Raw genomic sequence first — 25298 nt, 5'->3', positions numbered from 1 at the left:
TCTTTTCACTTTTACCTAAAACAAAGAAACGTGTATAAATGTATTATTGAGACACATCTACAGTGAAACATCATTTAACTACATGAGCAAAGTATAAATATTAGTACAAGCTCCTGTTTGAGTAAACTTTAATAATAATTCCACCAGAAGTCCTCTACCCGCCCCCTTCCTCTGATTGGCTCCGGGCTGTGAAACGCTCCACCCGGCTGGCCCCTGATTGGCCCAGGGAGCCGTCCATCAGCGAGCAGCACCCAGCTCCGGCTGTGGGCAGCAGAGACGCGCCGCGGCTCCACTTCTCTTTAGTGCGTCGAGCGGCCAAGTGGAGCTGACGCGTCTGGTTGTGGAGCGTTCGCGGACTCGAACAGTAGCAGCGGTGCGCTTTTCCTCCTCCAGAGCCGCAGGCATCCCGGAGAGCAGCCGCGCTGTGCACGCCTCGGACACCGGGGCGCGGAGGATACTGCTTCTCCCTCCTCTTCTTCATCTTCTCCCTCTTCTTCATGAGCATTTTGACTGATTGAGACAGACATTTTCTGCATTTCCCTCATGGTCACCAACACCGAGCAGCCGGAGACATGTGGAATAATCTGGGGAAAGTGCAGCGCGTCTCTCTAGTGTGTCTCCTCCTGACGCTGTGGGCCGAGGTGAGAAGTTTATTTGACTGGGTTTGATGCTGCTCTCACTGGAAGTTGTGTGCGTGTGTGCGTGTGTGTTTTTTTTTTTTGTGTGACTGAGGGTTAAATTCCAGCTTTAATTGAATCGTCTGCTCTGTGGTTAGAATCATGTGATCTAGGATTTACCACATTTACGCGCGTCCTTTGGGAAATAAAACCAATTTACAGTCCAATAAAAAAGCTCTTGTGTAAAGTGAGCTGGACATGTGAGTGAAGATCCTCTAATCAATTGGAGGTTTTTGTGATTATAGAAATAACGGGTATGATTTGGTGCAATTTCTGTTGTTTCATCACCAAAGATTCTCGTCCAATGTTCGTGCGTAAATTACTGTTTTTGCGATGATTGCGCAAAATAACTGTGTGGGATAGTTTGACGTTGCTTCACCTGCTGAGTAAACAAGTCACAGAATGTAAAGATGATAATTATATGAATATGATATTTAACTCTAAAGCTCTTTTTATATGTGAGGTGTTTTCCTGCAGCTTGATTTGCAGACTGAGCTGAATTAGAGTAACTGTGGTGTTATCCAGCTCTGAAGCTCAGCTGTGCCAACATGTACCACCGCGGTGGAGCTGCGGAGACTCTTCACTGTCTCTGCCCTGAAACCTGCTCAGCTCCCGCTTGTTTCAGGGCTAAACGCTTCATTTTACAGCAGTTTCGTGCATGAATATCTGTTTTCCTGTCGTGCGTATATGTCAACTTGCCCCTTGAACGTGTACATGTCCTCAGTGTGAGTCTCCTCAGCCCGTCCTCACTCCCATGTCCTCCCCAGGTGTCCCAGTCCACCGGTTACTTCGAGCTGCAGTTGATCTCGGTGGATAACCCCAGAGGTCAGCTCCAGAACGGCGACTGCTGCGACGCGGAGCAGAGCGCGGCCGAGGGCCACTGCGGCGCGGACGAGTGCGACACCTACTTCCGAGTGTGTTTAAAGGAATATCAGAGTGAGGTCACGACCAACGGGCCGTGCACCTACGGCTCGGAAACTACTAAGGTTATCGGTGGGAATACTTTTCAGTTCAAGGGCGGCCAGAAGGGCGCACAGGGCCGGAGCAACGACGCGGGGAAGGTCGCCATTCCATTCCAGTTCGCGTGGCCGGTAAGTGGATCATTGTGTCACTTTGCAATGTGAGAAAGTGTTTGGGTTATTGATTTAGAAAGTTGGATTTTACGCAATTTAAGCGTAAAAGTGTTCAAACATTCACCTGGATGCAGCAGAACTCAGGATCCCGTGTCATGTGTGCAATATGTGAGGATGTTGGGAGTTTATCATTCCATCACATGATATGACATGCTTTCATGTTACTTGGAACCTTTTCTTACATCTGCCGCACAAACTGTGATTTGGCACAACTTGGCGCATGGATCTTTCTGTCTCCAACAAGCTTTCCGTGGCTCTCTGGAGTCTCTCTGAGGATCTCACTGTTTCCTCCGCCTGTCCAATCACCAACCCTGGACGTCTCTACATCCTCAAACATCTCCCGCATTCCGCTCCTCGCCATAGCCCCGAGCGCGCGTGACGCAGGGCCTTTTCGCACGGCGGTGGAGCGGTTGTGTCTGGGTTTGATGAGTTACTGAACGCGCTGCAGTTTGCAGACTGTGCAGAGGAGAGAGGAGGGGCCGCGGGGCCAGTGTTGGAAGGGGGGGGGGGGGGTTCAAGCGAGTGTTGATGAAGAGGAGGCAGGTAACTTATTACCTGATCTGAGCCAATCACCAGCTGCTGCAGCCAGCGTGGGAAGCAGGAGCAGCGCTTTATGAACACTGCTGTTACACCCAGAGATCTGTATCCGTAATGGACAGAGTGACGTCATATAGAGGGAACATCACAGGTTTGATTCCCACATCAGCTGAGTGACCTGTCATAATGAGAGTCTTTGTGATTGTGAATAATTCAGAGTCCTTTAACCACATAGTCTAGAGAAAAGTGATTTATGACTCTTTAGATAAACAATCATTTACTTAAGTCAGTTATGCTGGAAGAATTTACACTGTACAAGTTGTTTTGGTTGTAAAAGTCAAATTTTCTCTGCAAAGCAAGAGTTTAAGCTTCAGACTAAAACCAATTCATATGTGCATTGAAGCAACTTGCATCCGTTTTTTTATTTTCAGAAGCTTTATTATTTCTTAAGAAATCTTGAGTAACTCGCTCTGTAGCCGAGACGGTTGAAGTGATACTTGCGGATTCTTTCTTTTGATAAAATAAGACTCATGACATGTTTTTCTCTGCTTCGTGATTCATTGAATATTTTCATTAAGATTGTTCATGGTCATTAAGCTTAACAGAAGCTGGCTCCTTAGTTTCCGCACACAAGCAACAGCATGTTCCTGCTTTTAGATGAACAATCTGAAGATACGCCTGAAACATGATGCTTCAAGTCTGATGAAATGATAGAAATCATTCACTCATTCAACTATTAAAACTCATTCCGATCATATTTGCCTCGAGCGAGCAGAGACGCGTGGGCGTGTTCATGTCAGAACATACATATCGGACATATCGGCTGCTCGGTGAGCGCGCCTAGCTGCGTGACCTCCCCATTCATCACTCCCCATGGTCAGCTGTCAGCAGAGGGGAAGATGGAAGTAGTAAGTTGGGGCCCTGCGGGCGGATACGATTACCACTAAGTTGTGTGTGTGACACAGGCGCTGGGTATCAGTGTCACCAACTACTCAAACAAGTGAAGAGTCCCGGTCAATCTGGGCCGGGGGATGCCTTTACCTCGCCGCCTCTCAGGTTCACGCTCTGTCCGTTATTGGGTCATTGTCTCACTCGGCGTGTGTGGGGTCAGTATTTTCCACTATCTGCCCTGGAGGGGGTGGAGCAGTGTGTGTGTGTGTGTCTATGTGTGTGTGTGTGTGTGACAGACATCTATGAAGGAGGGTATCAGCTCTCAGCTTCTTCTGAGGCTGTTAAAATTGAAGCGGTTGAAGGATTTTTGAAAATATCACTATTGTCAGCTTTTTGGCTTAACGATGAAGGCAAAGGAATTTAATTCATAACGTACCTTTCATACCTTAAGTATATTTAATTATACAACTTATCATACTAAGATTTTTCTATGTTACAACATCCATTGCATATCGTTCCATCCAGAGTCGACCACTCCTCTGTCGCCCAAAAAAAAGCCCCTGTACGTCCGAGAAAGCATCTTGAAACTTTGGCGTATCTTCTGCTCCCAGTAGGGGGCACTAAACCCCGAGTTTCTGACCTAACCTCAATGAATCAGCTGATTGTTACGGCACAATTTACAATCATAAAGAAAGCAAATGTGATGACAGAATATCCTTTGTGTGAAGGAGGACTTTCCTTTTAGCGCTAAGTTTTTATGTTTTTCTTTAGCACGTTAGTTGCTGTTAATCGGCGGAAATGACTCCATCAAAGCCATTGTGCTGTTTTCATCAGTGAGTGAGTGAGTGAGTGAGTGTTCTCTCTTTTTCCTCCCATTTATACAGCGATGAAAACTGCTGCTAAAATAACAGAAGAAAGTTCTCAAGTCAAGGTCGACTTACTCACTTTGACTGCATCTCATGGCTTTCTTCTGCGAGTACGATTTCCTTATTGTCCTCATCATCATGTCGAACACATTTACTCCTTTAAGAAAGTTTTGTCTGATTATTTGATAAATGCTGTTTTGAGACAGATGATGACAGACGTCTCACTCGCTTCCTGACTCAGACGCCTCAATCCGCCGCCCTCCTCCCGCCACACATTGTAGTTCACAGTGTGTCGGCCGAGCAGCGGCACTAACAGAATGTGTTTTGTGCGTGGCCTGTAGCCTCTGGTGCTGCTATGGTGGAAGGCTTCAGTATCTGGCCCCAGTATCTGGGCCACTGGTCCTGACACGAATTAACGGCTGAAAAAAATAAAAATAAAAGAAGAAGGTCATTGTTCTGCCCTCTCTTTTACTGATCATTCCCCCTCCGGCGGTTTGGGTCTTCACTGACATCTTTTCATGAAAGGGAATAAGGGGGGGGGGGTAGAGTAGGGATTGACTGATGGAGCGAGGGATGGAGAAGACAGGAAAGAGGGGAGGAAGCCGCCCCCCCCCCCCCCCCCCTCCCCCCAACAAAACTCAGCTTCCTTGTGAGTTTCAGTCACAAGGAAAGTGTATTTTTAGGCCACAGACACTTAAGATGCTTCTTTTTTTTAAACACAAAACAAGCATTTACTTCTTCTCCTCCTCCTCCTTAGCCAAACTCTCTCCTGTGTCTTCATCCCTCTCTCCTTCTCCTCCTCTCCTTATGGGGTATTTTTAGAGCTGCTGTCCTCCCCTCACCCCTCTGTGAGCAAATCAAGGATCAGGGGTCCTTCAGTTTCATAGCTTGTTCTTTTTTTTTTCGGGTCGGCCCCCGCTCTCGCCAGATTTCCCTCGTCGGCCTGGCGGAGCTGAGAGGACAGAGGTGGAACAGCTGTTGTTCAGAGACCTCCGCGGCCTCCTGCTCAGAGAATAAATGTTTTAGTCAAACAGCATTAGGAAGAGTGGGTAGGATCAGTTCCCTCGGAGGAGTATCGGAGAGCAATCGCAAAGTGCAACCTGGTCTCCGTGCTCGGTGGTTTCCTCCTCTGCAGCTCGTTCCGCTCATTTGCCGAGTGCGTCTCTGGCTCGTTCGTCCGCCTGCTCTTCATCAGGAGCTCCTCTCAGCGCGCTGATGCTTTCATGGTTGATTAGTTTGAGGAAGAGGAGAAAGAGACATGACGTCCACGTTGACGAAGAGACGAATGGACAGACCATAAAGATTAAACCTCCTCGGTGGAAGTAAATCTAGAAAACAATGTGGACATTTGACTCAACGCTGAGATATGTATCAAAGGAAAAGTGAAAATGACCTGAAAATAAATCGACATAATTAAAGTACAGATACATATAAAAGTGCTTTGTTCTGTCACATCACTGCTTCTCGTTCAACAGTTGAATGGAAATATCAGTCGGGTACAATTGGTTATTTATCAGTGTTGCATAACTTTCTCTGAAAGAAGAACAAACAGTTGATACCAGAGCAACGAGAGCCGACTTCATTTCACTTCTTTTCTGCTCATCGGACGTTTCTTAACCCTGGAACATCAACTCGTCAGAGGAATAATCTGAAACATGTTCTTCTTTGGAAAATAACACATTGAGACGTGAAGTATGCAGCTCGCTCCCCCTCAGCTTCTCCTCTCTGTAATAAACCTGAAAGCCTGCAGCTCCACCGCAGCAGGGCTCTGTTACATGATGTTGTGCCGAGCTCTCCGCTCAGTTAACTGTGGTCAGGATGGGTCTGCTCGTCTTTCCCACGCTGCCACTGCTTCCATGTCAGCTGACCCGGTTCCGGTCCGAGGCGTGTTAATGTGTGATTAGCTGCTCCGTCCGACCGGCGGATCGATTCTCGATGCTGCTGCTTTTATGTAAACAGCTTCACACATGTTGTTACACAAAACAGACTCACATCCCGTGTCGGGTCCTCTTGAAGGTAAATCAAGTGTTTACCTCGTGGTCTGTGGTGGATGTTGACGTAAAGCTACAGGGAACGAAAACACACACAATAAACAAGTGTGTGCGTGTGGAAGAAAATCTGCTTGTAGGCTGTATGTTCATAATCTGTTTGCAATTGTTTGTGTAGATTTGTAAATTATTTGTAAAACCGTCAAAATCACATGAGGAAGAAGTGAATTCAGCTTCATCCCAACATTTAAGAGAGAAATATTCTAGTTGTAGTTTCTCTGTTGTGAATATTTGCTGTTTCATTCTAGTCTCATGTGAGATTCAAATGAATATGAACCATAGAAAGTGTGGATTATTGTTTTAAAATTGCATTTTGACAATCGGGAAAATCGATTGACTGTGAAAACCATTGTCAGTTGCAGCCCTGTCATCATCTTGCCTGTTCACAGCTGATGGAACATATCTGGATTTAAACACTGGGTGGTGGTTCGATTCCGACGCACCCACGAGCAAAACACTGAACCCTCACCTGCTGATGAAGGAGTGAGAGAATGAAAGTGATGCCAGTCAATGCAGTGGGTGCATTCTTCAGAGGTCTACCCCATCAAACTGAAATTAGACCCACTGGTCAAGGGGAGGATTTCCAATATGCGTCACCAGCTCGTCCCGCTCTTACGTTGCATCGTTAGCGTCGTCTCTGGCGGGCCATGAATCCTGGGTAGCTCAGGAATGGAAGGACACACTTTAAGTGGCCTTCAAAAACGGGACAGGCCCTAAATTCAGATTCTGCTTCTGTCCTGTTTGGATGGAAGAACGTTATGTGTGAGAGCTGGAGTCCGTTCAGAGTTTATCATGTATGTCCGACAGCTGCAGGCGTGTGTTCGTCGAGTCAGTGAAATGCGCTACGAGCAGTGAGATGAGCAGCGGTGATTAAAGCTTGTTATTACCCACTCAGACAGTCGCTCACAGCTTTAATGGAGCTGGACCTCGAGAGCCAGAGAGAGAGAGAGAAGAGGGGGAGGCTGCGATCGGGAATAGAAACGAGTTGGATGTTGTCGATGACCAAACCCTTCATTGTTCCTCCGCGTTTGTTTATCTCCTAATATCTCATCTATCTCGTGTTTCTCTTCTTCAATCTGCCTCTCTGAGAACCCACCAGGCTGATAAACCCTGTAGCTACATATTTGGTGCGTTAGGAATCCTCTGGCTCCTGTGGTCCGGCCTTGTTAGCTTGTTTTGCTAGCTTTGAGGGTGTGATCACACCTACAGTTTGCTTTCTTTGGTCCGAAGCACTGAGGAGAGATCGTTGTGTTGTACTTTTGAATTCGACTCGTTCGGGGCTCCCACTGCGACGCAGCTTATGATCCGAAGTTTCAGCACATGGAGCTTTTCTTCCCCCATCATACGTTTTAAGAAAACTTAACACTCAACCGGTCGGAAGTTTGTTTTTATCAGCTTAAAGGGGATTTTTAGGAGTGCACAGAATTCTTGGTAGTTTTTCTTCTCTTTCCCGAAACGACTGTCGTTCTCGTTGAGGACAAATAAACCGAACTAAAGATGTAAAAGCTCCAGAGTTCAAGTGAACCGCTGCAAACACGCTCGGCATGAACGCACACACCCTGACTCATCATTCAGCTCGAATCGGGTGGAAACCCTCCCGGACAAGCATCACTACAACGTTCTCCTTTGTCTGTGAGTTGCTGCAGTCGGGAAGCAGCCTGATGTAAGCTTCCTCTCCAGAGCGGTGAAGGTTCGGCAGCGTTCCTCAACACATCTGGGGCCCGGATCCTGACCCAGAACCTTCCACTTCACGTAGAAACCCATGAAACAAACCTCTGAATCCAGAACATGTCAAACTAGAGCGTAGACCTCCACCAGGTCAGGTCCACTCAACGTCAGTGTAACCCTCATTTAAAGTGTCGTCTGGTTGAAACTCGTGTTTCACTGCTGTCTTATTATTGTCCTCATCTGTTCCTCTGACAACTCTACCATCATAACTTATAGAAGTTGTGTCCTGAGGGTTTAAAACACCAACTAGAATCGTTCTTTGACTGGAAGAATCTTCCCAAGGCCTCAGATCCACAATCAGACTCAAGGTCCACGTACATGCTGGTCCTGGAGCTTTCAGCAGTTTTACAAGGTCTTCATCAGCAGAAGTTGTCATGGGATGTATCTGTTTTCTATTATTCTGAATTTCTGATGGTGAAAGTCATTCATTAACCACATCTTATGTATTTTTCTCCAACCTACGTGTTGTTGACTTCATCTTTTCAAAAGAGCTCTGTCACCACTCGAAACGACTCTATGACTCGATGCTAGAACAGTAACTGGAGCTCGTGTTGCACATAACCAGTTGTTTCATGTCTGTTGTCGGACGCCGGCCCGTTCAGTTGTCGTGTCTGTGCTCAGGTGGGTCAGTGATGTCTCTGGTCTTTTTTTCTTCCCATGGCGTGAATATCACTTTCCCAGCGGCCCTGTGGAAACGAGGGCTGCTGCCTTAATCCCTTTGTCACTGCACCTTTCAACGGGAACAATGACTCGGTGCTTCTGCTTTTGTGGCCGAGATATTGAGTTCTGAAGACAAGTGGAGGGAGGAGAAAACCTGAAGAGCCTGAAGAGAAGAAGAACAGAGATGGAGGAGGGGGGCAGCAGCTTTGGGCAAAATGTCAGGAATGGATTTGAGAGTGTTTACATAAGGCCGCTCTGGAGGGCAACATGCTGGATTTGGTTTTCTAAGTGTCCACACAGCTCTGGATCTATGGCTGCATCCAGAGCGAGAACAGAGCGACTTCAGGAGAGTTTGTTCACTCGTTTGTTTTCCTCGTCCTCTTGTGTCTGCTGCGAGTCTCCAGGCAACGAGACGTTGTCCCCGGTTCAAGTCCACGATCCGGTGGTCGGAACAACCTCCACGCTCTGGTTGGACTGTTTACTCAAATGATCTAATTTTATGGGATCGTAAACCAAAAATGTTGGAGCAGTCCCAGTGGGTCAATAACAAGCTGTCATTAGCTGTGTTCAGGAGATGAGGGGTTTCGCTTGTGTTTGTTGGTTTGTCAGCAGGATTTAGCAAAATCCCACCGAACAGATTTCCAGAGAACTCGGTGGAAGATGAGCCAAGAAACAACTAATTAAATTGTTGCACAGATCCGGACAAACATTGAAAGATTTGAATTTGGTGCAGCTTGATTGGATGGGACTGTCACATTTTCCAAAGTTTCATCGTGCTGCTGCTGGAGGGTCGAGGATCCTCTCTGTGAAGAGTTGATCCTGAAATCAGCCTCCAAATGGTTGTGGAGCAGATTCTCTCAGTCACTGTGGACTTTTACGGTCATGACCAGACTGAAGCTCTCTCTCTATCTTTCTCTCTCTCTTTCTCTCTCTCTCTCTCTCTCTGTCTCTCTCTCTCTCTGGTCTTTTCTTCCACTGCACACTGTTTACAGCCTCTTATCAAATCAGTAGCCTCTGGGTTTTCCTCCATACTGGTTGACCTTTCTTTATCTATATATTCTCATATTGACCATATACATGAACAATATATCCTTATTACTAATTGATGATATCATTAGTAATATATCGAGCTCATCTCACCTGACGGCTCCAGCAGCTGATCTCAGGACTCAGCTGACTCTCTTCCACTCATTCGTTGGCAAAGCTCAGACCAGTATTTGTATTTGAACTGCTTCCTCTGCCCACCCGTGTTACCCACCTCCACCCCAGCCCCCCCCCAGCTCCCCCCTGCTCCCCCTGTCTTCACGCTGTGTTTGAATTATTCAGTGTCATCTCTGTCATTGATGCTGGTTCTGTTCTGTTCCCCTTTGTGGTCTTGCTGCTGCTCTCTCTGTCTTAGACTCTCCACACATTGAAGGACTGAGACGTCCCAGAACAGAACCATGCCACCAAATCTAACTTATGCAGACTGATGGTCCTGAATTAATTATACTATGACTATTATCTACAGTGATAAAGATTCTCTTCTCCTTCTTCCCTTCATCTCCGAGTCTTAAAGTTTGCAGATGAGCGTGATTGTGATGAGTTTAAATTCGTAAGGAAACCCCAACATCTTGACTCCTGACTTGCGGTTGTGACACATTCACACATGTACAGTAGACTGTCTGTGTGGTGGATTGAGTTTAACAGCGACAGAGGATGTTGAGTCACTGCAGATGATTTGAGGAGCAGTTCATAAAGATCTGACCCCGATGCTCAGATGACTCACAGAGCTCATCGGGACTCCTCTGATGTCTTTGATTCGTTCATTTGACGAAGACCCAGCAGGAATCATGAAGACGAGTCCATTGTGCAACAGACTCAGCATTCAGGGGCCTGACCGTTTGATTTGAGGTGGAATCTCCGTCTCGTCCCGTCTGTTCAGAACACACACGCCTCTGATCTTCTCTGAAAGACTAATTCACAGAAAACCTCTGCATCGCTGGAGGAGTCGGCGTAACCCAGAGCGGCAGAAATAGATTTTCACGCGCTTGGTGTGGGAAAAGTGAACTGGGTCATATCACCATTCTGCAGCTCAGGATAAAGACCTGATTAGATTAGCTTTGATTAGATTTGCTGTCTGCACGAGGCCTCCTTAGAGAGAAGAGGAGGTGGTGCAGGAGGAGGAGGAGGGCTTGTTCCGTTAATAACGTGCTAAATTAACCATCCCGGCTCCCCGACGCCGCGGGCCACATGTTTTATTCATGTCAATACACTAACAGGTGTGACGTGACAGGTGTTGCTGCTGCGGGTTTTTTCTTCTTCTTCTTCATCACGGCTCCGGAAAAGTTGTTAATTGGGTCTTTCTTCTTTTTTCTCTCTCTCTCTCTCTCATTAACAATTCTCTGCTGCTGTGAATTTTCAATTAGGACGAGAACATTCTTCTCGATTTCACTTCCCCTTCCCATTTAAAAGTCATGAGATTAAAGCGTTGGTGTGTCAGGTATTTTTGTATTTTATCTGTTTATCTTTTTACACTGTACACGCTCAGTCAGTGGTGGTTTAAACAATGGAACATATTCTTGCTGATTATTGTTTCTTCAGTTTCACAAACAAAACAAATGAAATGAAAACAAATCAAGTTTGGTTTCCTGCTGTAGCAAGATGACTGAAATGGTTCCAGCTTCTTCAATCAGTGTTTCTGCTTTTCTTACGCTGTTGAGTAGAATCCTCGTTAAGAGCTGAGAACTTGTGATAAACTATTAATTGATTGGAGATTGTTATCATCTGATTGATCAGTAAATAAAAATCAAAGATGCCTCTAAACAAAGACTTTCAGATGGTGATAGAATCAGAATAACAGCTCCTCTCTGGAAGGTTTTTGGCTGCAGAGACTAAAGTGCAACCAGGAAAAGCTGATATTGTGTTTGTCAGTTTTCCTGAAATTATTAGTACTGTTTGTACTTGATGGTAATTTATATTCGTGCCACTGGAACAGTTTGATTTGTATATCATCGTATGCTCCTGACCTCAGTTGTGGTTTAGTGTCCGGAGCTTCTCCAAATAACAAGACGCCTTAAGTCAAAAGTCTTGACTTTAAAGTTGAAGTGACTTTCGAATGATCGTAGCAGCAGCAGAATAAACCTGATAATCCTGGAGGAAGCAGTGAATTCACAGAGCAGCGTGTTCTCTGCAGAGCTGCGTGGAGCCGGCGGCTGTTCCTGTCGCTGGGAAGCAGTAATTTATTCATTGAACAGGTGAAGGCGGCGAGGAGCTGGTTTCTCCTCCACTAATGAAAACTCAAATCCCTCTGACTCCTGTAAATTGGTTAGGAGGTGTCAAGTGTCTCCCAACACACACACACACACACGGCCGACTCCGTATGGCGGTCGCACTGCAGACAGCGGGGATGTGACACTTTGCTCCCATCCTTCAAGGACACACACACTCAAACACATGTAACACACAGCGCACACTCCTGTCAGGCTCCCCCGGGGCCCGGTCTCCTTTGGAGCTGGTGGCTGTGACATTTAAAATTGATTACAAAGGGGAAGATTGATTATGATCATGTCCACTTCTTTTCACTCATCTCAGAGTTATGGCTCCTCGCTGGGCTCGTAAATCACAGCTGGAGTCGCTGGTGGATTATCTGTGGCTGATCACAGACGAGCACAGTTTGAAAAACGTGTCTATATGTGAATAAATATAAAATATGAAAGTGACGAATGTTTGAAACTCACTGAGCAGCTCTTTGAAAACTAAAACTAATGTAGCTCCACCGTGGAAAGAATATAAATCTGTACACTGGTCACGTGATGGTTGTTTTAAACAGGAAGTAGATTCTCGACTCGGTTGGTTGCTTTTTACAAAAAATTCAACCAACGATATTTGGGTCTTAATAATGTGGAAGTAAACGTTCATAAATTGTTACTTCCCCGATACTAAAAACATTTTTGGGTGACACGTGTAGTGTGTAACTATACAAATATTGAAACGCTGTAATAAACGGTAACGTGGCGTTTCACATGATCTTCAATTATGAAGAAATATTTCCTAATATCTGTCCTACATGACAAAGGTCTTAAGCTTCATTCACAATGGTCTTAAAAAGATTAAACTGGTTGCCAAAGCAGAACTGGTCTCACTGACTGGTCCTGTTTTCTGTGGGAACCAGATTCAAAGAAGCCAGAGCTGCCTGATTTCACTAAACACCTCCAGACCTGCTTGTTGTGAATGCACATGAATCAACCTCCTACTTGTAGCAACACAGCCTTTTTCTCTGTCCTGCACATTTTCAGTCTTTTGCACACTGGGAACTACCCCCCCCCCCTCAGACTTAAAGCACCATAAAATTAGCTTTAAAGTCCCATAAAGCACTTCAGCTCTCTACCTGTTTGTTTCATGTTTCTGTCGTGTCTCTGCCTCTAATCTCTGCCTGCACCACCGTGTCACCTCCCCTGTAATCTTCCCTGCAGCCCTCGGTCGCTCTGAGTCAGGCCCAGGTCATGGGAACTCGCAGCTGCTCGTCCGGCCCCATGCAGGCGACGGACAGCGAGCGCCATCGTGGTTTGTTTGCTGATGCGCGTGAAAAGTAAAAAAAAAACAGCCCTGCACCTGAAACAATCCCGAGTTTGAGTCTGTTGTTGTGGGAAGTCGGAGCCGTCGGCTGGGGAAAGTAGGGCATAGTGTGCAGGCCCAGTGTGCAGGCCGGCTGCGCTGCTACACAATCACACAACTCTGAATCACAGCAGACAAAATGCTACACAAAGGAGGTCGACTTCTCTGAGCTTGTGCATGAATAATGGCGTCAACCAGAGACTGTACACAAACGTAGTTTAACCTCAGAGACACTGACAGACAGGATCCTGGTGCGGTCATTGTCTCCCTCGTCCCCCTCGTCTCCCTCGTCCCCCTCGTCTCCCTCGTCCCCCTCGTCCCCCTCGTCTCCCTCGTCCCCCTCGTCTCCCTCGTCTCCCTCGTCCCCCTCGTCTCCCTCGTCCCCCTCGTCCCCCTCGTCTCCCTCGTCTCCCTCGTCCCCCTCGTCCCCCTCGTCTCCCTCGTCCCCCTCGTCCCCCTCGTCCCCCTCGTCTCCCTCGTCTCCCTCGTCCCCCTCGTCTCCCTCGTGAGGCAGTGCAATCTCTTCTTCTTTAAACATGTGACGAGAAGGTCAAGATCTTCATCACTGCATGATCCTGAAGAATGAGCTGCTGTGTTTCACATCAATGGCTTTTGTTTATTCGTCTCGCCCCTGGTGTGCGGAGACAAGTGGGGTAGGACGTTCATCTTAGAGGAGACATGTTGTCTTCATATTCAGGTTGATGATCTCAATTAGTGTTGTTACTGTAAAAAAGGTTTTAACGTTTAACTGCTGCATCTCCTCTTTTCAGCCTCTGGCTCAAACACTTATTTTTAAGTTGTGACCTAGAAGAGCTCAGAATCTGCTCAGTCACAAAGAAACAGTTTAAAACAGGCGTGTAACTGCTTGTAGAGTTTAATACAAGAGCTCATTAAAGTATAATTTCATCGTTGATTAGCTGAGTGATTTAGAAAGAGCCCTCGTTAGATCCCTGAAGAGAAGAGAATCTATACATTACCACAAAAAGGGGGCGTCGCCCTCCCCGAGCAGCCGAGGAGACATTCGTCCTCTGGGATGGACGGCGTGTCAAAGAAAAGGTGACAGAGGGAATCAGACAAAGAGAAGCCGGGTGTCATCTGAATCTCAGTGAACAGATTATCACAGTGAAGTGGTGGATGTCTCGTTCTCCTGCACCTATTAACTCGCCCGCGGTGCAGGGAAGCTAATGAGCCACAGCAGTGTGGGAACCCGGCTGGTTTTCCCACCGTTATTCCCCTTCTATGCCAAATATGAGTGACGGTGACTCATATCTGAGTTTCTGTGTAAACCGGGTCCACGTCTTGAAGTGAGCATATCTGAGTGTGTGTGTGTGTGTGTGTGTTTCTGTATTGGTGTGCACTCTGATAACCTCTGCCCTCTCCCTCTCTCCTTCACAGCGAGCGTACACTGTGATCGTGGAGGCGTGGGACAGGGACAACGGAACACACAGCAACGGTAAGACTCCACCCCCAGACACTGGAGAAACACAGGGTCATGGAAAATACAAATCCTCTCTCAGACAGTTTGTCACAGAACTCTATTCTCTTCTCTTTTCTTCTCCTGACTCTGTTCTTCCTTTTCCATGTAACATCACAATCTCCTCTTCAATATCAAGTCAGACACAAACTAGTGAAACTGTCCGGAACATGGGTCTGGGACATTTTCTGGAGCAGGACATTGTCCAAGTTCACATCACCAGTTACACGTGGGTCACATCCAGGCGAGGGGCGGAGCCTGTAGAGCAGCAGGAGGCGGGACATGACGTATAAACTCTGCTGAGGAAAGATCAGTGTTGTTGTTTATAGCTCATCCACACCGGCGTCGGCCCTCATCACCAGAAGATCTGGAACCTCCTTGTTTTTCCAAGTTGACGTCTTCGTCTTCTTCGTGTCCGGCTCCTCTTCTTCATCCTGAGATGTTTGTGTTCTTCAGGTTTCACGTCCGTCACTCTGACAATCTCCAGACGAAAATCTCAGAGCCTCAGACACAGATCTCCCCTCTGGACGATTTCCACTAACTGGACTTTGTGTCTTCTGCAGCTTGTTATTGTGTCTCTGGTTGTTCACGTCACTCAGTCCTGTCTGGATGTTTGTGAATCCCAGTCCACGTCTGCTGGTTCAGTGATGACGAGCTGGTTTGTCACTGTTAACATGTTCTGGTATTGTTCTTACACGTTAACAGAACTAGTCAGTGCCGAGGTTTGTGTATTTATACTCGTAACCTGAAGCCTTGAGACTCTGCAGATTGTTTCTAGAGACTTACGATAAACTTCGGCTTTAAAGGAAATAATCTAATTTCCCTTTCACGTTGTGTGAGTAGCTGCTCAGTATCGATGTGGCTCAGACACAGATCTGTAATGTGTTCAGACACATCCGATGGCAGCACCGTGGAACTGTGTGGCAACATGTTGAGCTCTGTGTCTGATCGGTAACAAGCTGGTTTTTATCTGCAGCTTGATCCAGTTTGGAATCTCATCATCAAACGTCTTTAACTTATTAAGTATATATAGTGTAAATTTACTCTTGTGCTTCTTGTGTGTGTCTTGCTTCAACAACCGGGTGAAGTCAACTTTACATTCAAATTATCCCAGCTGGTACCAGATTGTGACGTATATAGATTTTAAACTTAGTCAAAAGAGAAAACTTTAAATAGACAGTTCCTCCAGGTACAGAACAGTTTCATCTAGTTCCAAAAACAGGAAGATGGTTCAGGACAGAATGTGAAGCTGGAGGTTTGAAAACAAATCAATGGATACAAACCCTCAGGGAAACAGCCACAGACAGAATGACTATTTAAATCAATATAACAACAGGACGTTCACACTTTTGCTCTCAGATGAACAAACTTAAAGAAAATGATCTGCACTTTCCATCTAGTCGTGAAAAAGAATATAAAACATTATAAAAGAAATAAGAGCCACCAAAAAGAATCGGACCTGTGACTGACAGGAAGCTGGTTTGTTCTCCGCTGCCTCTCGTCCTCAGGGTCACTACCCCCCCGCTCTCTATATTAAACCTGTGAGCCCATTGCCTTGTTGAGCCATTAATTGGGGGCTGCAGCTCTCTTTTTTTGTCCTCCCTCTCTCCTCATTAGCTTCCCAGCAGCTGTCTGGCTACTGGTCGTCGCTTCATTATCCTGGAACACGGTGACAGCTCACTTTGGTCTTTACTCGCCAATCCACCTATAGATTTGTTTAATGGTTTCATTGAAAGTTTTATTTCATTTAGTTTTCTGGAGTTACACTTTGAGAGGATCATCAATCAGAAATGTCTTCCTTGTGTCCTGTTGTTATCGGCCTTGAACTGTAGTCTACACTGCCCCTGATGGTTTCTGGTGGTACTGCTCCAGTTTGTCCACATTTGCAAGTTTTCAGAAGAAACGTACAAATACAAATGAAGGCTCCGTTTATTTCTGTCATGATATGTGAAACCTTAGTCGTAGGTTTCACTCTGTGTGTGGTAAATGGTTATTTTGGTGGATTTTTCCACTTCTTCATGATTCTACTTTCACTTGCCTGTTTCTGCCTCCATTTGGGATTTCCTGCATTTTTGGGCGATTACTTTCGATACTTGTCAGAGAGCAGGCTCGGACATGTTGAATCCAGCTGTGGGTGTTCGTGCAGGTGAAGTGAGCGTGATGCTGTGAGAGGGTGAGGGAGCGATTGGGTGTGTGTGTGTGTGTGTGTGTGTGTGTGTGTGTTTTTTTCACTGGAATAAGAATCTGTGCTCGTCCCAATCAAGTGTTTTATTGCCTGAGAGCCAAATCTCGAGTCGTGTGATTGTCTGCCAACACAAATCCAGATTACACGGCTCTTTGTTTTCCTACATAATACAGCTGCACGGTGCACATTCGATCTAAAGTGGGCCTACAGTAAATTAAGTCATTTTGGACATCTGAGTTCTAAGAGCAGCGAGCATCACACACTCCTTACATGGCTCCTCTGATATTTCTCATTGCAGCCACAAAGCAGAGGCGTTTGACTGTGTGTGTAATGATCCTGAACAAGTCAATTATGACCAAGATTCACATGATTAATTGTTAAAAGTAATTTATGGGGAGAAATGTTTTATTTCTGCACCACAGATTGGTTTTCTGGAGGAATCTCTTGGTGAAAGGGCTCTTATGTGGTGAAGCTGAGTGTGTTGCAGTGTGAGCGGCTGCAGCTGCGTGGACACAGGTCTGGGCGGCAGGTTGGAGAGGCCTCAGGAAAGACCAGGCTTTGGGACGTCTGTTTATACCTCAGGAAGCTCCTCGCCTCTCAGAACAAAACACAAACGTCAGGAGAACAGAGTGCCGAGCTGTTGTTGACGCCGGGCGCTGCTGGATTGTCGGCTCGTGTGACGCCGGATCTGAAGAATGGTCCTTTTTTTAATTGTCGTCAACAAACAACAATCCATGTGTCGTGTTAACAAGTAATTACCAAAGCCTGATGCTTCTCTTATTCCTCTGAGCCTGTGAGCTACGTGTTCCCTGAACGCACCATGAACCATAAACAACACAACATCCTGCTGTTCCCTAAAACTCCCCAGAGCAGCACATGGGGAATAATCCTCCTCTGAAAAAGCCCCTTTTCTCTGCTGTTTGAGGAACGTTTCAAAGATCATGACCGATACAGATAATCACCCGTGAGCTGTGACTAAGGATCTTCAGTGGGAACCAGTGGGTTTGGAGACGAGAGCCAATGACACGCTGGTGATGTCAGAACATGTTGAGAGACACATTTATTGGTCTTGGTTGGTTTTTCTGCAGAATTGTAAAAGTTAAGTGTCGGTGTGCTCTCGTAATGACACCGTCTGAAAGTGATTAAGAGTTTCTCGTGTCTTCCATATTTTTATGACCATATCTTAAGTGTCTGGTTGCATCACCTGGAGGAAGATGCTTTCCAAAACAAGGGAACACCCTGACAACCAGCTGCTGGGCTGATGCTTCCACACCGCGTCTCCTTCCAGGTGTTTCAGCGTCCGGGACGTAAATCCAAGAGAAATCTGAGCTGAAGAGATAAGAAGCAAAGAAACGGGGCGGAGCTTCAAGCCGGGAGGCCGAGTGATTAGTTCTTTTATTAGCTTGCACCAAAGAGGTTATATTTACGGCCCTGTCAGTGTGTTTGCTGGTTTGTTTTTCAACAAGGTCACGTAAAAACTTCTGCTAAGGTTTCCACGAAGCATTCCTGGAAAGATGGGACACGAGCCAAAAAGAGAGCTCATTAAAATTTGGCTTGGATCCCGGTTGAAGGGGCCGATCCGGGAATTTGTAGAATCACTTTCTTTATCATCGTTATGTTTTATTCCTAGGGATGAAGTCGATGGAGGACGACGGGGGGGGGGGGGGGGGGGGCACGAGTAGATAAATCTTAACTGCCAGTGTGAACGCAGTCTTGCCTTCAGTTCAGAGATCAGCTCTGTTACAAGTGAGGAGCTGTGAAGAGGTCAGAGGTCAAAGGGCCACGCTCTCCAAACACAAGCACTCCAGTGACAGTCAGCTTGAGATCTGGTGAACTGATTCTCTGCTCCGGTCTGGAGGTCCTGGTGTTTCCTCCGAGCCGGCTCCTCATGGCCCTGCTGCTCTGCCTGGTAACAGCGGCCTCTCTTAGCTCCTCCAGCTCAGAGAGAGCTCGCGATTGGTCTATATTTTTATATCTAATTGCTGCAGATGAACAGCAGTGAGCGAGCACCCGGGTGATTCAGGTGGGGGGGGGGGACGGGACCGGAGTCTGTGGCAGTGTGGGGACTCGCTGTGAGAGAGAGGGAGTCTTCTTTCTATGAGTCAAACTTCACCACGATGGAATGTGTCTTAATATTCACAATGTTAATAAACACTTTAGGTTCTATTAACAATAAAAACAAATAAACGCTGTAAAAAGATAAATGTTACAAAATTAATCGAATACTTCACACCAGCAAGAAAACTAATATAATCCAGTTAAAAGCTGCAGATGAGCAGTTTATTAAAAAGGTTATTGTATTGAGTCATTTTCAAGTCCAACAGAAAAGGAAAGTTAGAACAAAAAGAGAAAAGTTGAGTTCTAAGATAAATAAAAATAAATCACATTGATTTATGTTCATAGTTTTTTGTTCATTTTGTTATTCTGTCCATCACTTGAACTCACTCACTCCTCGGCTCCTACTCAGCTCCTCCTCGGCTCCTCGTCAGCTCCTCCTCGGCTCCTCGTCAGCTCCTCCTCGGCTTCTCCTCGGTTCCTCTTAGGCTCCTCCTCGGCTCCTTGTCAGCTCCTCCTCGGCTCCTCGTCGGCTCCTCCTCAGCTCCTCCTCGGCTCCTCGTCAGCTCCTCCTCGGCTTCTCCTCGGTTCCTCTTAGGCTCCTCCTCGGCTCCTTGTCAGCTCCTCCTCGGCTCCTCGTCGGCTCCTCCTCAGCTCCTCCTCGGCTCCTCGTCAGCTCCTCCTCGGCTTCTCCTCGGTTCCTCTTAGGCTCTTCTTCGGCTCCTTGTCGGCTCCTCGTCGGCTCCTCCTCAGCTCCTCCTCAGCTCCTCCTCAGCTCCTCCTCAGCAGCAGTGAACCCAGGCCCCTGAGCTTCTGTTCCTTGAGAACAAGCTAAAGGGTCTTTCCTATGTCGCCCTTCCTCGTCTGTTCCCGTCTCTTATTATTTCCGGCCTGGCTCCGATGAAGTCGGGGCTGGATATCCTGACAGGGGGAGCGTGGGGGGGGGGGGGACAGAAAAGTATTTCACCAAGCAGGAAAACTGAAAAAGCATTTTGGTTATCAAGCCCTCGCAGCCCTCGCTCCGACTCCCTCTGTTTGTTCTCCCGTCATTCTCCCGTTCTTTCCCTCTTTTTCCTCCTCCTCTCTTTTGTCTTCCTCATTCCTGGAGGACGGAGGTTTCACCTTCTCTCTGATCTGTGGTGACAGCAGACGTTCTTCGAAGCCTCTTGGTTTCTCTAATCGCACTGAACACCGGGTTGTCGGGTCAAGTCCCACAACCGGAACCAGCCCTGGAATGTCATTCAGAATTTCTTCTTGTTTTGACGTTGGTATCTAACGACCCAAATACTTGACCTGTTGAATGTTGAGTTTCTTCCCCGTAGCTCTGGAGATGTAATGGACTAGAGTCGGCTCAGGGAATAAATAATAAAAAAAACCATAATCCTCAGTTCTGATCACAAATCAATGAGTAAAGAACGTAACAGTTTCACTTACGTGTTATTTTCATGTTTGCTTCCGTCGTCCAGATGACGAGCTGCTGATCGAGCGCAGCATCCACAAAGGAACCATCAACCCCGGGGAGGAGAAGCAGACGGTGGAGTACAAGAGCCTGATCTCCAGTCTGGAGTACACAGTCCGCGTGCGCTGCAACGAGAACTACTACGGCAGCAAGTGCAACAAAGTGTGTCGGCCCCGAGACGACTACTTCGGCCACTACGTGTGCGACCAGCTGGGGAACCGGGGCTGCATGGAGGGCTGGACCGGGCCCGACTGCAAGACAGGTGAGGACGACACAGCGTGAACACACAACTCACACAACCAACACACAGAGGGTTAATAACACTTCTTATATCAATTTCTACAGATAAATACCTGATTAAAAAATAAATATTACAGATTCCAATAATCGGACAAATATGATTGATAAGAATCAGGAAGAGAGAAGTGATTGAAGTGAAAATACATAGAAAATATAACTATAAAGCCTTCAAGTAATAAATAACTTGACTTAAATTTAGTTTTCTAAGTTTTCCACTTAATTCTTTAATGGTTTCATTAGTTCTTCAGTTGCTTATTACACCTAACAAAGCTACTTATCAACGTATATGTAGAAATTCTGATAAACAACCAAAAATACACTTATGAAAAAAACAATACATGTCCAATAAATTACATTTACAAATGAAAATATTCTACTCTTCACAAGAGCTGATCCTAACGAGTCCCCTTCCTCTCTTGTCCTTCCCCACAGCCATCTGCAAACAGGGATGCAGCGTCCTGCATGGGACGTGCAGCGTGCCGGGGGAATGCAAGTGAGTTGGTTTTACAGTGCAGCTGCAGACTGATGCAAAGCATGATCTTGTTTTGGACGAAGCCTAATGAGGAAAACAGTGGTGACACGACAGAGTGATGAGAGGCTGGGGGGGGGGGGGGGGGTTGTTGATGACATACCAAGCAGTCCGACCCCACACACCACTCTTCCTCCCCCATCCCTCCATCTCCATCCCTCAGCTCAGAGCCATTGTTCTGCTTCCTGTACTGAAGCTGCTGCTCCTGCCCGCACACAGAGAAACAGGGGGGGAGAGAGAGAGAGGCCTGTTTTGTCATTATGCTCCCTTGTCCTGTGCCCCCCCCACCCCCCCACCCTCGCCCTCTCATGTCTGCAGCCCACATCACCTCTTCCTATCCCGGGCCTTGTTATGGCTGCCACTCGCCTGTGGGGAAGTGTGGACTCTCCCCACCGCCGAGTGGTGAACCCACCGAAACAAATAACAAATAACAAATAACGGTTTTATTTAACACAACATGGCACGTTCAATTATTTACTGTCCATTTAACACACAAGGTAACACAAGCAGCTTTTTGAATGAGTGACTGTGATTGTGTGGTTGATAAGAATAGAATAAACCATTGGAATAAAGTCCATTCTCCATCATCACGCCCACTGAGGTCGGGTTCCGAGCTGCAGAACCAATTTGTCCTTGGTCGAAACGCTCAGAGCTGTTCAGCATTAGAATCTGAACAGAACCTGGTGCATGTTGGGAAAAGGAAGAAAAAGGAATTTACACACGAAGCTCGTACGTTTCATCCAAGATTCTCACATGTTTGATAACAAATACGACTCCGGAGCTTCGGGAGAAGGTTTGATTTGCGGTCAAAGTCGTTCCAGAGATGTTTCAGCTGTTTGGGATCAATCGGGATCAGAAGATGAAATTCTTCTTGTTCCTGATGACTTCTCAGGATTGGATGGACGCGTTGTTTCAGTTTTTCAAGAAGCGAGAGGACCATGAAATCATCATCACTGTGAAATTCAGACGTGACTCCGTGTGGATGTGAACATACAGACGCACCGGAACACGTGTGTTTTAAAAGTGCACAGGGGCCACAGGGGGGAGGGGCGGAGATGGAGGTGCTGAGGGTTTTATACTGAGGAAGGTTTGATTTAGTTCAGATCTGACACTAAGCTGACACTTTGCATTGGAAATGGCCAGAGGATTGAAAGAGAGAGGAACACCCTGGAATGTGCCTCAACATGTGATTCTGAGCTATCTGGAATCGGGAACACACACACACACACACACACACACACACACAAACACACACACACACACACACACACACACACACACACACACACACACACACACACACACACACACACACACAGACACAGACACAGACACACACACACACACACACACACACACTTATACTGGTGAAGAAAAGCTAAACTGATGCTCAGTAAAAGCATTCTTTTGTGTTTGATTTATGTGGGACAGTCCACATTCATCAAATCTGTCACATTAAAAAAAGATCAGTCAAAGATACGCAGGATATGAAACGTTACATAACGAGACACAGGGAGACAAGTTTTTAAAAACACAGTGAAATAACAAGAGGAACAAGATGGTCCAGAGGGAGAAGGAGCAGGAGCTTGATGTTCAGGTCGGGTCGGGACGTGAAGCTCAGGGCTCAGGTGCTTCCCTCACTTTAATGACAGAAGCTCAAATTGTTTTGGATCGAGCAAACTTGTGAATTATTAAATAACTAAATAAACGTGAGGCTTGGCAGGACGTCGTCAGTAGGAGGAGTTTGCTCTGTTGTCATGTAGACAGCTTCGCTGTAATAACATGTGACAACAGACCGTCTGTGGTGCTGAATGTGAAACCTCCAGAAGAAGCTTGAAAGTGGAAGTTCCGTTAAAATCATTTTTGCCTCGAATGTAAACTGTCCAAAATGAAACGACAAAAACTGAGAGGAGTTTATGGACAAAATCACAAAAAGCTGCCGGATGTCAGAACCAGTGACGGAGAGAAATGAACTGGGAGAAACCAAGCCAGAGAAACCGAGGGGTTAAACCTCCGAGAGGCAGCGACGGAGGAGAAACAGAAAAGCAAAGCGTCTGGGCCTGGCAGAGGAGTTGTGTGTTTGGTATCTTGTTTCTTACACACAGCGCATTCACAACCTACGCTCCCTCATGTGACACTACTAAACATGCAGCTAGGCAACAGCGGGCTAAGTCTGTCCACTGGACATGGGCGCGAGGCTCGCCTGCACATAATTCAGCCTGACCAGTCACACACACACACACACACACACACACACACACACACACACACACACAGAGAGCAGCCCCTCCACCTCAGCCCCTGCCCACCATCCCGTCTTCTGGGTGTGGTTTGTCTGAGGGGCCACAGTGGGACGGGGGGGTTGTTGTGGGCAAGGCGGGGTATTTTCAGCCCCGGCCGTTCCCCGAGGCCCCCCTCCATTGATGGAACAGCAGTAGCCCGGCGACGGGGCTTGTGGGTAATGCCACCCTTGGCCTGTGGCTCTCCCACACTGCAGCCAGACAGACTGTCCACGCCGCCACCGCTGCTGCCAGGCTGACAGTGTGCAGGGCCCCAGCGGCCGACCGCAGCGCCGGACAACACCACATGCACACAGCTGTGTAGTAAGCAATACACAGCAGCGTCTCTGACACACACACACACACAGACACAGAGACACACACACACTGTAACTGTGGCTCCACTTTCGGAGTGAGATCTGATTGAAGTTGTCACTGTCGTGTGAACAGTTCAAACTGTTTCAGCTACAAACAGAAATCTGACAAACTGATAAAAACAAAACATAAGACATCAGTGGAAGATTCTTTTAAAAGTTCTCAGTTCAGTTTCTACTTCAGCCTCTTCGACCCTTTTGCATCTAAGATATAAAAACTCTGACAGGAGCCAATCCCAGCTCCAACTGGTTGAGCACCTTGATGTCTCATTTCCATCTCTGCGGATTGGAGCCGGAGCCGATAACCTGCAGAGTCATTTAACCCGGGAGTTAGTGTGGATTGTTTCCATTCCCATTACAGACAGAAGCCTGATGTAAGTGGGCGTTCGCGGCTTTGGAGTCGCCCGTTATACTGCGACGCCTGAGCAGCAGAGAACCAGAGAACCAGAGAACCAGAGAACCTGAGATCCAGAGATCCAGAGATCCAGAGAACCAGAGAACCAGGGATCCAGAGAACCAGAGAACCAGAGAACCAGAGAACCAGAGAACCAGAGAACCAGAGAACCAGGGATCCAGAGAACCAGAGAACCAGAGAACCAGAGAACCAGAGAACCAGAGAACCAGAGAACCAGAGAATCAGAGAACCAGAGAACCAGAGAACCAGAGAACCAGAGAACCAGAGAATCAGAGAACCAGAGAACCAGAGAACCAGAGAACCAGAGAACCAGGGATCCAGAGAACCAGAGAACCAGAGAACCAGAGAACCAGAGAACCAGAGAACCAGAGAACCAGAGAACCAGAGAACCAGAGAACCAGAGAACCAGAGAACCTGCGGAGAGGATGCAAACCTGGTGAAATGTTGATTCAAACCAGTGATCAGACAAGAGTTAAACCAGATCAACCTGATCACTTCGTTCCACCTGCTGGTGTTTGACAGTTTGCAGTCCTCACATTGTTCAGTTCCATAGAAGGACTGAGGTTCAGGGCCCAGTCCCAGTGCACTAGGAGCCTCTGATCCCAGTGGCACTGGGAGCCTCTGGTCCCAGTGCACTGCAGCACATTACAGCACATTAGCGCTCACTACACAGCCGTATATCACTGCTGCTACGATGTTTGGTCGGCATCCATTTTGAAGTGCTTGTGAGCCGGGCTGAGGGGGAGGGGAGGCAGTGGAGGGTTGGTGGGGGGGGATGCATCCTAAAATAGCCCCGACAGAGAAATGACAGGACAGGTGGGGCAAGGTTACCACTGGCCTTGGAATAACAGAGTGCTGCCATAAACCAACAGATTAGCTAACCCTGCGCTGGCCTCCCCTCCGAGACGACTAACCCTCGCTCCACAAACCCGCCGCTCATTCCAAGTCTGACCTCGACCGAGCTCACGACACAGGAAGCGGGCGGAGAGACGACGCACACGACACACACGCACACGACACACACAACGCACACGCACACGACAACAGAAGAAACTGCAGAAAACAAACAGCTTTTCTTTTAACCTCCACTCG

General features: G+C 47.1%; 1 protein-coding gene across 2 annotated transcripts in view; it reads left to right on the top strand.

Annotated features, from left to right (window-relative positions):
* The first annotated feature begins 319 nt into the window (after window positions 1–319).
* The window catches only part of LOC128451209 (protein jagged-2), a 43972-nt gene continuing 18993 nt past the window's right edge, over window positions 320–25298 (top strand). For both annotated transcript variants that reach the window (XM_053435009.1, XM_053435008.1), the window contains exons 1-5: window positions 320–641; window positions 1445–1768; window positions 14532–14589; window positions 20317–20571; window positions 21042–21102. In XM_053435009.1, the coding sequence (XP_053290984.1) occupies window positions 573–641; window positions 1445–1768; window positions 14532–14589; window positions 20317–20571; window positions 21042–21102 (767 nt within the window). In that variant the 5' untranslated portion in view covers window positions 320–572. The remainder of the gene's footprint in view (window positions 642–1444; window positions 1769–14531; window positions 14590–20316; window positions 20572–21041; window positions 21103–25298) is intronic.

This window comes from Pleuronectes platessa, chromosome 11 (assembly GCF_947347685.1).
Source record: "Pleuronectes platessa chromosome 11, fPlePla1.1, whole genome shotgun sequence".
NCBI lineage: Eukaryota > Metazoa > Chordata > Actinopteri > Pleuronectiformes > Pleuronectidae > Pleuronectes > Pleuronectes platessa.
This window is presented reverse-complemented; position numbering and strand designations above follow the sequence as displayed.